At 30.6% G+C, this 14,377-nt stretch overlaps 1 protein-coding gene across 1 annotated transcript in view; it reads left to right on the top strand.

The window, feature by feature from the left end:
• LOC128155385 (atrial natriuretic peptide-converting enzyme-like) overlaps window positions 1–14,377 on the top strand; it is a 53,703-nt gene that overhangs the window by 37,587 nt on the left and 1,739 nt on the right. Inside the window, exons 12-15 of the mRNA XM_052817079.1 lie at window positions 5,025–5,150; window positions 12,234–12,359; window positions 12,817–12,948; window positions 14,253–14,357. Of these exons, the coding sequence (XP_052673039.1) occupies window positions 5,025–5,150; window positions 12,234–12,359; window positions 12,817–12,948; window positions 14,253–14,357 (489 nt within the window). The remainder of the gene's footprint in view (window positions 1–5,024; window positions 5,151–12,233; window positions 12,360–12,816; window positions 12,949–14,252; window positions 14,358–14,377) is intronic.

Below are 14,377 nucleotides of genomic sequence, written 5' to 3'. Positions count from 1 at the left end.
CCAAGAGATCTTTTTCAAAAAGAATTAAATCTAGTATTTTCAAAGTTTCGATCCAATAGTATCTCAGCTCCTATGTAAGAATAACATTCCATAAATATTCACCCCTTAAGATTCATTACCACTTACTGCAGGTGCAAAAAGTAATTGAAGTGACATCCTCGCATTGTTAATACGCATTAAACAAGGTACGTTCCTTACAGAAACTTTTTATAAAAGCTGTTATCGATCAGTTTAACAGATGATCAATGTTTTTGTTATAAAAATATGCAATGATGCTGATGCATCCTCCTATAAGTCTTGTTTTACAATAGCAAGTTTCCATAGCTGATAAAGGTAAATAATACAAAATTGCGAGAGTTAAAATTATCAGTTCATGAACCATATCAAAATGAAATTAATCATCAAATGACAAATATATCAGTCTCAAATTATAAACAACACAATAACTTAAAACATTGTGCAGGATACCTAATGAAAACTTTTTTTTTTATTTAGAGTCTGCTATGTTCGACGTAAAAATGGTTTCTCAAATATTTAGCATGTTTTTAAATAATCGTATATTTAACGTCCCTATTCTAACATATAAATCCATGGCATTTTGCAATATACTTGATTAAGCGAAAGTTACTTTCCACGAAATAGAAAACATAGCCAGATGTAATAACTATACAGTATGTCATATGATAACCTAGTTAAGTTGCATTTTTGCCGATCAAAACTTATTTTACAAAAACATAAATAACTAGAGCAAAGCTCGTTGCAAAGCAACGAGTGGGTCTTCCGTTAATGTCGGAAGTAAAGCTGGAAGTTCCTGTAAGAAGCAGAGCTCTTAAACCAAAACCAAGAGTTACAAAAATATAAAAGATGAAAAAAATCGAATTATTCCTGGTACGACTTAACAAAATACGAATGATTTTAAGTACGACTTAACAAACACCTTTCCGATTTCAAGAACGACTTAACAAAAAAAATCCGAATGTGTTCAAGTACGACTTAACAATTATTTTTGGTACGAGTTAATTTTACTTTAAACATTACGCTATTTTTTAAACCAAGGACGCGGAATCAAAATTTCCGGAAAAATCAGTTTTTAAACCCCGATATCTTTGAATGCATCGTCCGATTTTAAAACGGGTTTCGGTTTTAAATTAAACTTAATAAAAGCTTCTTTGCTGCCTTATGATTAATATCAAATTATTGGTCAGAAAAGAGTTATTATGAAAAGACTTAGTAGCCCTTCTGGCCCCTAATTTGAGGGGTCAGCCCCTTTTTCTTGATATCCAAGAAAAGGTCTCACTTATATAAACATATTTTGTTCCACAAGTGTTCATGAATTGTAAACTGTTCTCGAGATATCTGTACAAATGCGTTTTAGGGGGCGACCCTTTAACCCCTTACCGGGGCCACTAACAACAAAATTTTTGGTATCATATTGTTAAGAACATTATTTTGAAGAACTTTTGTTCTACATTGCTTTTAAAAATATTTCTCCTTTTCAGATATTGATGATCAGAGTTTTGAGTTCTGGCCCCTTGAAACCCCTTATTACGTAATATATGACTTAGGTATGGTAATGTATAGATGGACAGCTGTACAATGAACATTTTTGCTTCTATAATTAATAACAAAATATTGTTCAGTTAAGAGTTATTGTAAGAAGACATTAGAGCCCTCTTGGCCCCTTATTTTAGGGGCCAGCCCCCTTTTCCTGACATCAAATGAAAGGTCTTGTAAATATAAACATATTTTGTTAAACAAGTGTTCAAAAAATGTTTACCGTTCTTGAGATATCTGTACAAATGTGTTTTAGGGGCCGACCCTTTAACTCCTAAATGGGGTCATAAACAAAAACATTAAAGGTAGCATATTGTACAAAACATTATTTTGAACAACTTTTGTTTTACATTGCTTTTCAAAATATTTCTCCTTTTTCAGATATTAATGATCAAAGTTTTGAACTTCTGGCCCCTTGAAACCCCTTATTACGTAATATATGACTTAAATATGGTACTGTATAGATAAACAGCTGTACATTGAACAATTTTGCTTCTATAATTGATAACAAATTATTGTTTAGTAAAAAGTTATTGCAAATAGACTTTAGAGCCCTCTTGGCCCCTAATTTGAGGAGCCAGCCCCTTTTTCTTGATATCAAATAAAAGCCCGTGCAAATTAAAACAGCTTTTGCATTACATGTTTTAACAAAATATTTATACGTCAAAAGATATTACGGAAAATGTGCGAAAATTTTGTGAACAAATTTGGTGCTAATTTTCAGGTTCAGGCGAGCTTCTAGGCCTTGCACATTTTTCGCAATTGGAAGCATGAAGGGAAATCTACAGACATTCATCTACAATCCCTGCAAATTTCAAGCTTTTATCATGATTAGTTTCAGAGAAGATGCGTGGACAAAATGACCCTTAAAAATTTACAAAATCGTCCATATCTGAAACCGGAAGTGACGTAATCATTTGAAATTTTGATAATCTGTAGCGACATTGATGCCTTATAAGTCCTGAAAATTTGATGTAAATCGGTTGAATAGTTTTTGAGAAATAACGATCCAAAAAAGTCAGAAAAAGAAAAAAAAGTATAACTAGAGCAAAGCTCGTTGCAAAGCAACGAGTGGGTCTTCCGATAATGTCGAAGGTAAAGCTAAAACTGTCTCTAAGAAGCAGAGTTCTTAAACCAATAAGTATAAGTAAATAAAACAAAAAGAAAAAAAAATCGAATTATTTTTGGTACGAGTTCACAAAATCAAAATGATTCTAGGTACGAATTAGCAATAACATTATCAATTTCAAGAACGACTTAGCAAATACAAATCCGAATGTGTTTAAGTACGATTTAACAATTATCGATATATTTTAGGTACGAGTTAATTAAACTATGAACATAACATTCTTTTCTTTACCAAGAATGTGGAATCAAAATTTCCAGAAAAGTCAATTTTCAAACACCTATATCTTTGTAATGCATCGGCCGATTTTAAAACGGATTTCAGTTTTACATTAAACTTAATAAGCTTTTATTTTTGCTTTTATGATTAATAACAAATTATCGCTCTAAAAAAGGTTACTATAAAAAGACTTTGTAGCATAGCCCTCCTGGCCCCTAATTTGAAGGGTCCGCCCCTTTTTCTTGATATCAAATTAAAGGTCTCGCAAATATAAACATATTTTATTCAACAAGTGTTCACGAATTATTAACCGTTATAATGATATCGGATCAACTGTGCTTTAGGGGCCGACCCTTCAACTCCTTACTGGGGCCACCAACGAAAAAAAATTAGGTATCACATTGTTCACAACATTATTTTCAGCAACTTTTGTTATACAATGTTTTTCAAAATATTTCTCCTTTTCAAGATAATATTGATCAAAGTTTTGGACTTCTGGCCCCTTCAAACCCCTAATTATGTAACATATGACTTTAGTATGGTCCAGAATAGATGAACAGCTGTACAATGAACATTTTTGCTTCTATAAATAATAACAAATAATTTTTCAGTAAAGAGTTATTATATAAAGATTTTAGAGCACTCTTGGCCCCTAATTTGAGGGGCTAGTCCCTTTTTCTTAATATTAAATAAAAGATCTTATTAATATAAACATATTTTGTTTAATAAGTGTTCAGAAATTGTTGACCGATTTGGAGATATCTTGACAACAGTGTTTTAGGGGCCGACCCTTAAACTCCTTACTGGGGCCACAAACCATAAATTTTAAGGTACCATGTTCTAAAGAACGTTATTTTAAGCAACTTTTGTTCAACATTGCCTTTCAAAATATTTCTCCTTTTTAAGATATTAATGATCAAAGTGTTGGTCTTCTGGCCCCTTGAAACCCCTAATTACTTAACAAATGTTTAAAATAAGGTACTGTGTAGATCAACAGCTGTACAATGAACATTTTTGCTTCTATAATTAATGACAAATTATTGCTCAGTTAAGAGTTAAAATTAAAAGACTTTAGAGCCCTCCTGGCCCCTAATTAAAAAGGCCAGCCCCTTTTTATTAAAACAAAACAAAAGCTCGTGTAAATCTTAACAACTTTTGCATTACATGTTTTAACATATTATCAACAGGTTAAAAGATATTTTGCAAAACGTGTTAAAATTTTGCCAAAAATGTTGGTGCCAATTTTTGACCTCGGGCGAGCTTCGGCGCCGTGCGCATTTTCCACAATGTCAAATACAGAGGATCATCTACAGACATTCATCTACATATTCCTGAAAGTTTCACTTTTCTATACCCTTTAGTTTCGGAGGAGTTACGTGGACAAAATGGTCCTTAAAAATTCACAAAATCCTCAAAATCTCAAACCGGATGTGACGTCATCAGCTCAAAATTTTACATTCGCAAGCACGTTTTATGTTCTATCAGTCCTGTCAATTTGGTGAAAATCGACCAAATAGTTTTTGAGTTATAGCTCTCGAAAAATGTCAGAGGAAAAATGTAGAATAATAATAAAAAGAAACCGTAGAATAACAAGAGGGTCTTCCGTTGGAAACGGAAGACCCTAATAATAAAGAAAAAGAAACCGTTGAATAACAAAAGGGTTTTCCGTTGAAAACGGAAAACCCTAAAAATAAAGTAAGTATGTAACAGACCATTTTTGAAAGCAATAATAACCGTGTATCTCAAACCCTTTTGAACTACAACCTAAAGAAAAGCGGAATAAAAGTTTAAAAAGAATTCCCATTTTACAGAAACAGTTAAGGTTTTACTAGGAAAAATTCCGATTTGATTAAAATTACAGCTCACATCGCAGCGTGGCTTGGCAATATTGTTAATAAAACATTTCCTCTAATTCTTCATCAAAATGACGAATAACTAATATGTTGTTTAAAAATATTCTTATATTACATTGCTTGGCTATAAATAAAATAGGTTCAAAGCACACAATGGTTATGGTCATGGTTGGATTATGAATATAAAAGTAGCTGTTTTTCTGTTTTGTTCATATTTTAGAAAATATGCAAACTTATGAAATAGTTGTTCTACATTTTATCTTACTTTGTAGCAACAACTTCAACAGAAGCAGCAACTTCCACCTCATTTAAAAACACAGCAGTGACAACACCAGCATTGTCACCACTAACAACAACACAACATACAACGAAAACAACAAATCTACTAACAATACCTGGTAAATCATAAATTTGTTTTGCTTGGACGTTCATAATTCTCTTACTTTGCCACCATTTAAATATTTTCCATAGATCTCACTTTTGTCGCGAATAAACGGACGAATATACACAAAACTTTATTATAATCTATGTTATTTCAAACAAGAACCATTTTGAAGAACAGATAGTAGGAATAAACACATTGAAGTTTTAAATAATCTCAAGTAAATAGCATCCGTTTAAGGTCACGATCGAGTAAATAAGAGGTGTCTACAGTTACAGATTAAGGAAACTCGAGATATAAATTCTTTTCATATGCTACACAACAATATCTTTGTTTTATAGGGTCTATTAAAGGGGTTAAGTTTTTAAAACACAATGGATAATCATTCTATAAACTGCTATTCTTAACGAAATATGAAGGAAATAAGAAACAAAAAACTCAAGAGTTTTGTTCATTCTTGAGTAATAAAATATATCTGAAATGTCTACAGTCTCTTTAAAAAACAACAGCATTTAACGAGGCCGGGTCTAATTTTTTCTGCCCTAGATTTTTGAATGAAATTTTTTACAAGAAGTACTACTGATATAATTATTATTTTAAGATAAAAAAAATAAGGCATTTACCACACCGTTTGTTTAAGGGGTCATCTCAAAGTGTGTTAATTTTTAACATAGGACCCTATGGGATTTTGCTTGAAATGTACCAAATTTGCACATTTTTTAAACTTCTGCCCTAAGGATTTCTTTTTCTGTTCTACATATAAAAGTTATTGCTAAAAGGCATCAAATGGTCAACTTAAAAAATACGTTTACCTCCTGGTTTGTTCCAGGGGTCTAATCAAAGTTGATTTTTGTATGCCCAATTTCCAAGATTTGTCAGTTAATGGCTATTTTTTATTTGACAAAGGCGGAAAATGTGATATATATGGTATTATTAAAACATTCAGACATATTTAAGTAATAAATAAATATATAACATCACATATTAAGGGCCATTAATATAAAATATATGGTTATTGTCTTGAAATATATGAATTAAGCTATATCTAGGCGGGTTAAGAAAACGTGACAGAGGGCTAGGCTTGCTGAACCCTCTTCACCTTTTCGACCCGAGCCCAAGTATAGCTTATACTTCGAGACATTTATCTTTATTCCACAATATAACTTTAATTTTACTCTTCAAACGAGCTATTTTCGACAAATTTCGCTGAATATCTGCAGTTGAAACTATCCCGCCATGGCGTCAACAAAGCAAAAAGATGACGTCACAATACAAATGAAACGCTGCGCGAAAGCGTGCGTACTCGTTCTGTACTCGGCCTCGTTAACAAGCGCTTGAATTCTTTAAAATGTTGTTAATTTGAATATAGGTGTCGGGATTACTTTTCATGTGATTTAATATAGAATGCCTGTAAATTGTTTTATTTTCTATGTATATTCTAAAAGCATATTTCAATGAAAAATTATAACAACATTGTTGACAAATAAACTTTATATACAAGTGTACTGCATTATTTCGTCCCTTATAAAGATTCTTCCACGACGTCGAAGCAGAGGTGACTAAGTTACGACTGTGACATTCGCTATAGATGAAGAAAATAAGATTTCGCAAATGTTTTAGCAAATCAAAATAAACTTGTGTACATTTTTCCTCTTCATCTTTCCGAAGTTTGTTTTGTTTACAATCGATGCATGATCGGCGGGTTAATTAAACCCAATTAATCAGGGGACGAAACCAAACGGTTTCGTTTTCTTAACACACCCATGGTGCATATATTGTGTGTCCCATGCTGAAATATTTTTTATTTAGTTTGTATATTTCTATCTTTGAAAGGAGACCGATTATGCTGCTGAAAATAGGTGAAACTTTCTAATATAGTTGGTTAGTACAAATAATTATTTGATACTGTAATGACCAAAAAATCGAACCAATCAACTTTAATATTATGCAAACATAATTGAAGCAAGCAAAAATTCATGCATTCTTCTCGTGTCTTTTTTTTCGCCGTCTCCTGCCTGTGATCGAACACGAATTTTGGGGTTTTTTTCAAAACCTTCGAAACGTATTTAATATGTAATTTTGTTTGTTCATAGCGAGTTTAAAAAAAGTATTGTTCTGACATTAGTTTAGATATGCTTATTGTAACCTGTGCATTGTACAACAAACAAACGTTTTGACTTTCGAGTCATTTTGCAAAAGTAGCAGGTTAATACGCGGAAGTTTCCGGTTTTGTCGCGATCATTTCGCGTTTAATTGCGAAAGTTTCGAGTAATCTTTATATGTTTAACAATAATAATAAGGATTATCCAATCGCTCTGCTTAAACATGCAGTATATAATATTTCATTTAAGGGCTAATCTTTTTTCTGAATTTGAGTAATTACGAAAATAATGATAATGGGAAGGGGTTGGGCTTCAAACAGTTTATAACTTCGGGTTCGGTATTCCATATCTCGAAAACATCTTTAAAGCGGCCATGTTGGACGTATGATAAACAAGTCAATAGACTTCGATAAATAAGACAGCTGACTGTTAACTTGCAAAAAATAAGTTGTATTTAATAATGAATACCGTACATTAACAACGTACAAAAATACAAATTCTATTGGCGATACGGTATGATCTTTCCGTAATGGTTGAATAATGCAATGTGTTTTGTTAGTTGTTTTTTTTTAATTTGAATGTAATAAACTCATGTGAACAAAAACATGACTCAAACCTAGCAGAATTATGAGCTATGTATCTTGCTTATAATTCTACGATTGACGCTGAAATTTGGTTGATCATTAGAAATGGCTCGTTAAATATTAAATCCTTGTTCAGAATAACTAATAGGATGATATGCTGTAAGTACATTTTGCAAACACTTTTTCTACGATGAATTGTACGAGATATACACCAATATTGATAGTTTTTTTTAGACATGAATAAATGAAAACGATGTCTGATTCATAAACCATTTCAATAGTTCTTGCACAGCATTGTTATTGGGATAATTAAATGCATTATTGCTGTTCTTAGATAATATTACAGCAAAAAATCAACTTTGGTTTGTAATCCTTTGTTATTTTTGAATAAAGATGAAATTAATAGGTGGGCCCTAGTACATTAGAGTGATATACCTGACAATCCATTGAAAGAATAGCTCTTTGAAATATCACGTGACAACATTTTTCATTCGAGTGTATTCATCAATCAAGTGAGTAAATTTTTGAAACGTCACACGAGTTCACGCAATAATAGGGAAGACATTACATTTTTGAATGATTTAATTACAGAACTTAAGTGCATTGAAGTACAATTTTCTTTTTTCACATAAAAGTTTTAAAAAAAAATAAAATACAATAATTAGATAGAAATTGAGGAAGGAAATATTGAATAACGCTGAATCTAAGCCCTTCGTTTCGGTTGCCGAATAAAGTTAAGGTGTTTGGAACTGGTGAAAGTTTTTGGAGCGGGTGCCCTTTGGTAGACAAATCTTAGTTATGATTGGTTGAATCTATCTCAAATTTTGATATGTGATGATGAATTTGTGATTCTGATGCATTCCGCAGGCTAGGGCGCTGAGCTGTAGATTTCAGATGCTTGAGAAGGCTCAGGTTTTTTTTTAACAGATCACGTTTAATAAATAAAAGTAATATTTTAAACTTGCATGGTTGCTATAACTTTATAAATAGATCGCAGAGGTAGATTCAAATACAGAGCCTGATCTCCAGAATGACGGATGATGGAGAACAAATATGCCTAAAAAAAAAATCCTACCTAACTCAAACTTGCTTGATAGTGTTATTTATTGTTAAATAATATAAAATGATTACTATGATATAGTATGTATGATATGATTCTCTTTTTTATTATATGATGAAATACAAAATTATTTTATACAATGATATATTATAATAAATTAAATGATACAATAGTTTCAAATAATTTGCATTTTATGATATGATATTGTATCATATGATATTGTCATATATAATATTGTTGATAAGTATTACATATTGTATAGCATGAAATTGTTTGACATGTAAGTATTATTGTATCATAAGATTTTGAATCATTTAATATAGTAACATCTATTATTGTATCATATGAAAAAATATTTTATGATATAGCATATTGTATCATATGATACGATATTGTATAATATGAGATTATAAAATATAAATGTATCATATGATATTATATTGTATATCATGATATTATAACACATACTCTATCATTGTATCACATGATATTGTATTTTTTGATTAAATGCAAAGTTATATTAAAACATATTGTATCAGATGATACAATATTATATTATGTATTTTATATGATAAATTATCATACAATATCATATGATATAATATCGTAACTAATAGAATAAGATCATACTATTTAATACAGTATTATATCATGTTACAATGTTGTGATGTATTAAGTAATATGATATTGTGTCATTTGACGGTATATTGTATCATGTATATATAATGATATTGTAGTATGTGATCAAATACAATAACGTATAACACGATACAATACTGTATCGTATGCAGGCTTGGGGCGAATTACATTGTAAAGTAATGCATTACATTACCATTACTTCATGAATTGGGCATTAAATTACCATTACCATTACTTGATTTTCTTGAAGTAATGCATTACATTACCATTACATGAGTAAAGTAATGCATTACCATTACCATTACTTTTTTTTTAAAGTAAAGCTTATAAAGAGTATAAACATGTTTTAAATATACAACACTCTTTAACATATCTACAGCTTCATGCTCAGTATCAGGTTCAAATTCAATGAATAACCAAGAGTCATTCTTTATTTGCTCAATATATAATCATATTGTGGCAATATGAACAACATATTACATAAGTAAAATGATATTTATAGACATTTGACATGATACAATATCAGATATGAAATAGAGACACAGGATAACATGCGTAACAAAAAACAATTTATGAAATAATGTTGCGGTTTTTAAAAGCTAAATATAGATATATCTCCAGATTACACAAATCTGTATAATTTTGGACACTAAATTTTATTAATTTATAAACAGATGATTTTTCCCAGTTATATTTCTTAATATATTTTAATCATATTTCTTTTTACGGAGGACACTTTAAGACAAAAGATTGCTGTTGCACTTTATGATCGAAGTTTCAATGGGTTCATCTTTTAAATGCAGCCATCTTCCGGGCTGTACTAAATAAATGTTTTGCAGGAGCAGTCAAAGCTTGGACTGGAAAATACTGTTTGACGATCTTTATCTTAGGATATATTAAGTGCAATAATAGATTAAATACATAAATCTTGTATTTTCTATCAGTCCAAACTAATGTACAGTGTAATTAATATACAAGAGAGAGAGACAGACAGACAGACAGAGAGAGAGAAAGAGAGAGAAAATAAGTAAGATTATTTTCAAATGGGTTATAATATTGGAAGTGATATTGATTTTCATCATGGATGGACAGTGCATTCATTTTGCTTTTAAATGTGCATGTCTGTCTCCTATTCTATTGTGACATAGCGAAGGGAAGGGGATTGGGGTGTTTAGCACTAGTACTTCTTATAACAATAGATTGTTTTGATACTTAGGTTATCCTGGAGGCATAGTGTGTTGTTGACACACTTCTTATTGAAGTGCAAACTAATTGGAGTAAATTGTTTAAATGATTAAAAACTCTTAATAACAACAATCTTTTAAAAAAAGTTATGAAATTGTGCTGTTATCTTTAGTAATATAAACAATTCAAAAATGAATTTTAAAAAACCTTTTTTAATAAAACATGTACAATTAGAACATGTTTTTTCTTAATTAGAATTATATCTTTCTTTTAATCAAGTTCAATTTCAACTATTCATTTATTCATCACATTTTTTAAAGTGAACATGCATAAATATGCATAGTAATGCAAAGTAATGCCATGTAATGCCAGCATTACATTAGATTTTGGAAAGTAATGCATTACATTAGCATTACTTGTAATGCTAATTTTGAGGCATTACACATTACTAGCATTACTTTGAAAACATGTAATGCATTGCAATGCATTACCATTACATTTAGCATTACCCCAAGCCTGATCGTATGATATGATACAATATAATATCTTGATATGATGTCACATCAAATGCAACAATATCATTTGTATTTTTATATATATATATATTACACTTTTATATTGTATCATATATCATATGACACAAAATTGTATAGTATCATAGGATGCAAGATCATATTTTTATTAGTGCTTTGATAAAAATGCAATTCCGTATGACATTAACATATGATTATTAAACAATTTTTTAACATATGAAATTCGATATTGTATTAAAACACAATTCATTATCTGTGAATATCCAAGATTATTAACTATTTCCATTTAGTTCAATGTGCACATGTATCAGTATAAATATATTATTCATTTTGCACATAAAGATACTTATTTTTGTTCATAAATAATATTTATGATGAAAAGTAATCATTGATTGATATACAGGTAAGGTTTGCCGGAAATTATAATTTTATGCAGATGATTTTCTGAGAAAAATGATGAACATCGATGATAAGAAAAGCCAAATTTTGCTAGAAATTTGCATTTAAAGCTGTTTAAAGGGACGAGACTCGCCATCTTAGATATACAGGGGTCCTTGGTTCACGCTTTAGTTTTACATACCTTCTTTAATTTCTCCAGCGTTTTTTGATGAGATCTTAGTTGGAAAATAATCAAATTATTTATCTGTATCGTTTGACTACATCTGTGTGCCGCAGAATAAACGCATCGATCCGAAATGTACTAGGTACTCGCCAAACTCATGGAAAGCAACGAAAGTTGATGGAAACTCTCTAGGTAATCACTGAGAAGATTCAAAAGCATAAGATAAACCAAGAGAAATTTTTTACGGATATTTGCTCCCTCCCTAGGCTCTCTAGACTTATCCTTTGTTTTCTGGAACACCTTTGTGATTATATCAATGAAAACTTTCGTTGTTTTTGTTAAGCTTTGCGAGTATTCAGGATATTGTGACATTTTTGCTATTTTTTCTATTCGATAACATAATATTTTAATGTCAGTTTTAATCTTTAAAAAAGAAACAACAACAACAACGACACCGACAACAACATCAACGATACCGACATCATTAACATCGACGACAACAACGACGACACCGACAACAACAACAACAACAACAATTGAAGCACCGACAAATACCCCCGGTAGGAAGATGTAATAAGGCTATTCAAATATACAAAGTATATAGTTTTGGAATTAAAAAAAGCTCTGTTACTTCTGATCGTAAAAAACATGAAACACTTGAATTAAAAGTTGGTACCTGAAATACTAGTAATGTCAGTCATACGAATCCATCTTAAATATCAAGATGAGGACCTAAGATGCTCATTTATTTTATTTGTGACCGATGTCACATGCCATTTTCTGAAAATATGGGACCCCAAACAGAAATGATAATTTTCCCGAAATTTCACACGGAAATTATTTGAAGAATTAAAACCAATATTTTCAGTTTGAACTATTATTTATTATGATTTCGATAAAGTACGAAGTTAAACACATGCAGTGACTAAAAAAGTAATACCCAGAGAATTTTCTGTGGCCCGATAAGCTCAAATTTTCTTAAAATTCAAATGAACCCTTTTCTTTCTTTTTTTCTAGATCCTACCACAGTAGATCCACAACTTCTAATAAAATGTACGAATCACACCGAGTGTAGTAGTCATGTTTGTCCGGCTGGTAAACACCCATACTGTAGCTTTGGTCAGCGTTCATCGGATTGCCAGTGTACCGGTGAGATCTATATTCCTGTCAGGGTTAAGAAATAAAGTCTTATGGAATATATTCTACTTGTCTGCTTTTAAAAACACAATTTTGTTTATATTTCTTTAAATTCTTCATGAACTATCTTATTAGTACTAATTACGGTATCTTGGTTATATCCGACCTGCATTTCCCTCACTTTCAAACGGATTCACCCTGTTTTGAACTTGCCAGGACATGGTTTCTTAAAAGTGATAATTTGAGACATTGGAATTAGCACAGTCCTAATTTCGCTCACTAACGACGACAACGGCAAAAGGGGCGAATATTTCTCTGTATATAGTAACAACTATGTTCGAAATCTTAGGTGTGCCTTTGCAAATGAAAATACAATTGATATAGCATTACATCTTTATCTTTAAATGGGAACAGGACTTTGTAGTGTAAAATTATTTGTCAAATTTTTGTTGTTGCTTTTTTAAAATATTGAAATAAAGATGTCCACTATAACATATATTATGACTACTTTCTTACATTGCAAGGGAAATATTTTGATAGGAAGTATCCCACTTTTCTGGCATTGTGATTTTTTTTTTACAATTTTAATTTAGTGCAATAATTATTCCATATAATGGAATTTATTTGCAAATTATATTCATTAATTTTAAATACGGAAACAAACTTCAAAATTATTTACAACATTGGCCTTTTTAAATAGCAATATCATTATTTTATCAAAATAATGCTGAAATCAGCACTTCAAATTTTGAAGTTTTTGATTCTAAATTTGAAGAAAATGTGATAAAACATAAAAGAGATCGTCAATAAATTAAAAAAAAAATTCTTATATCAACCTTAACATGTGCTTTATAACTTATAACTTTCTATGCATTCAAGAGAGATACTACAATAGGAATCACCCCGACCCCTTATTATGGAAAAACGGCCTTTTGTGACAAATTCTGTTTAAACCATCAGACTAGTAATGCATTCTTTATATTTATTGATTAACATGAACAGATCATTATCAAAATATATTATATCTAATTATATTAACGGCTTATGATTTTGTACATTTACTTTTATTAAATAAAACATGTTGAATCCCCCAACCCATGTTGTGACAATGACAACTTTAGAGCCGTTAATTACTTTAAAAAGATCATCAAAGCATCGTTGCGATGTTAGTCACGTGATCAGTGTCCTGTTCCCCTTTAATTGATTAAGGTATAATTGAGAACAAATTTACTCTTAAAACTATTGTTTCATTTAAATGCTAGGAAGCAGAATGCCTTAACTTTGATACACATATTTGTTTTTTTTATAATTTGTAGATTGTACGGATAACAGTCACTGCTTTTGTCCTGCAGGACTAGTAGGAATATGTCATTTTAACTATTTCGACCGCAGCTATTCCTGTGTCTGTGGATTAGCACGAGGTAAATCAAGAAAACTCAAT

The sequence above is a fragment of the Crassostrea angulata genome, chromosome 1, assembly GCF_025612915.1.
Source record: "Crassostrea angulata isolate pt1a10 chromosome 1, ASM2561291v2, whole genome shotgun sequence".
Classification (NCBI taxonomy): domain Eukaryota; kingdom Metazoa; phylum Mollusca; class Bivalvia; order Ostreida; family Ostreidae; genus Magallana; species Magallana angulata.
The sequence above is the reverse complement of the archived record's forward strand: the minus strand, read 5'-3'. Positions and strand labels throughout refer to the sequence as shown.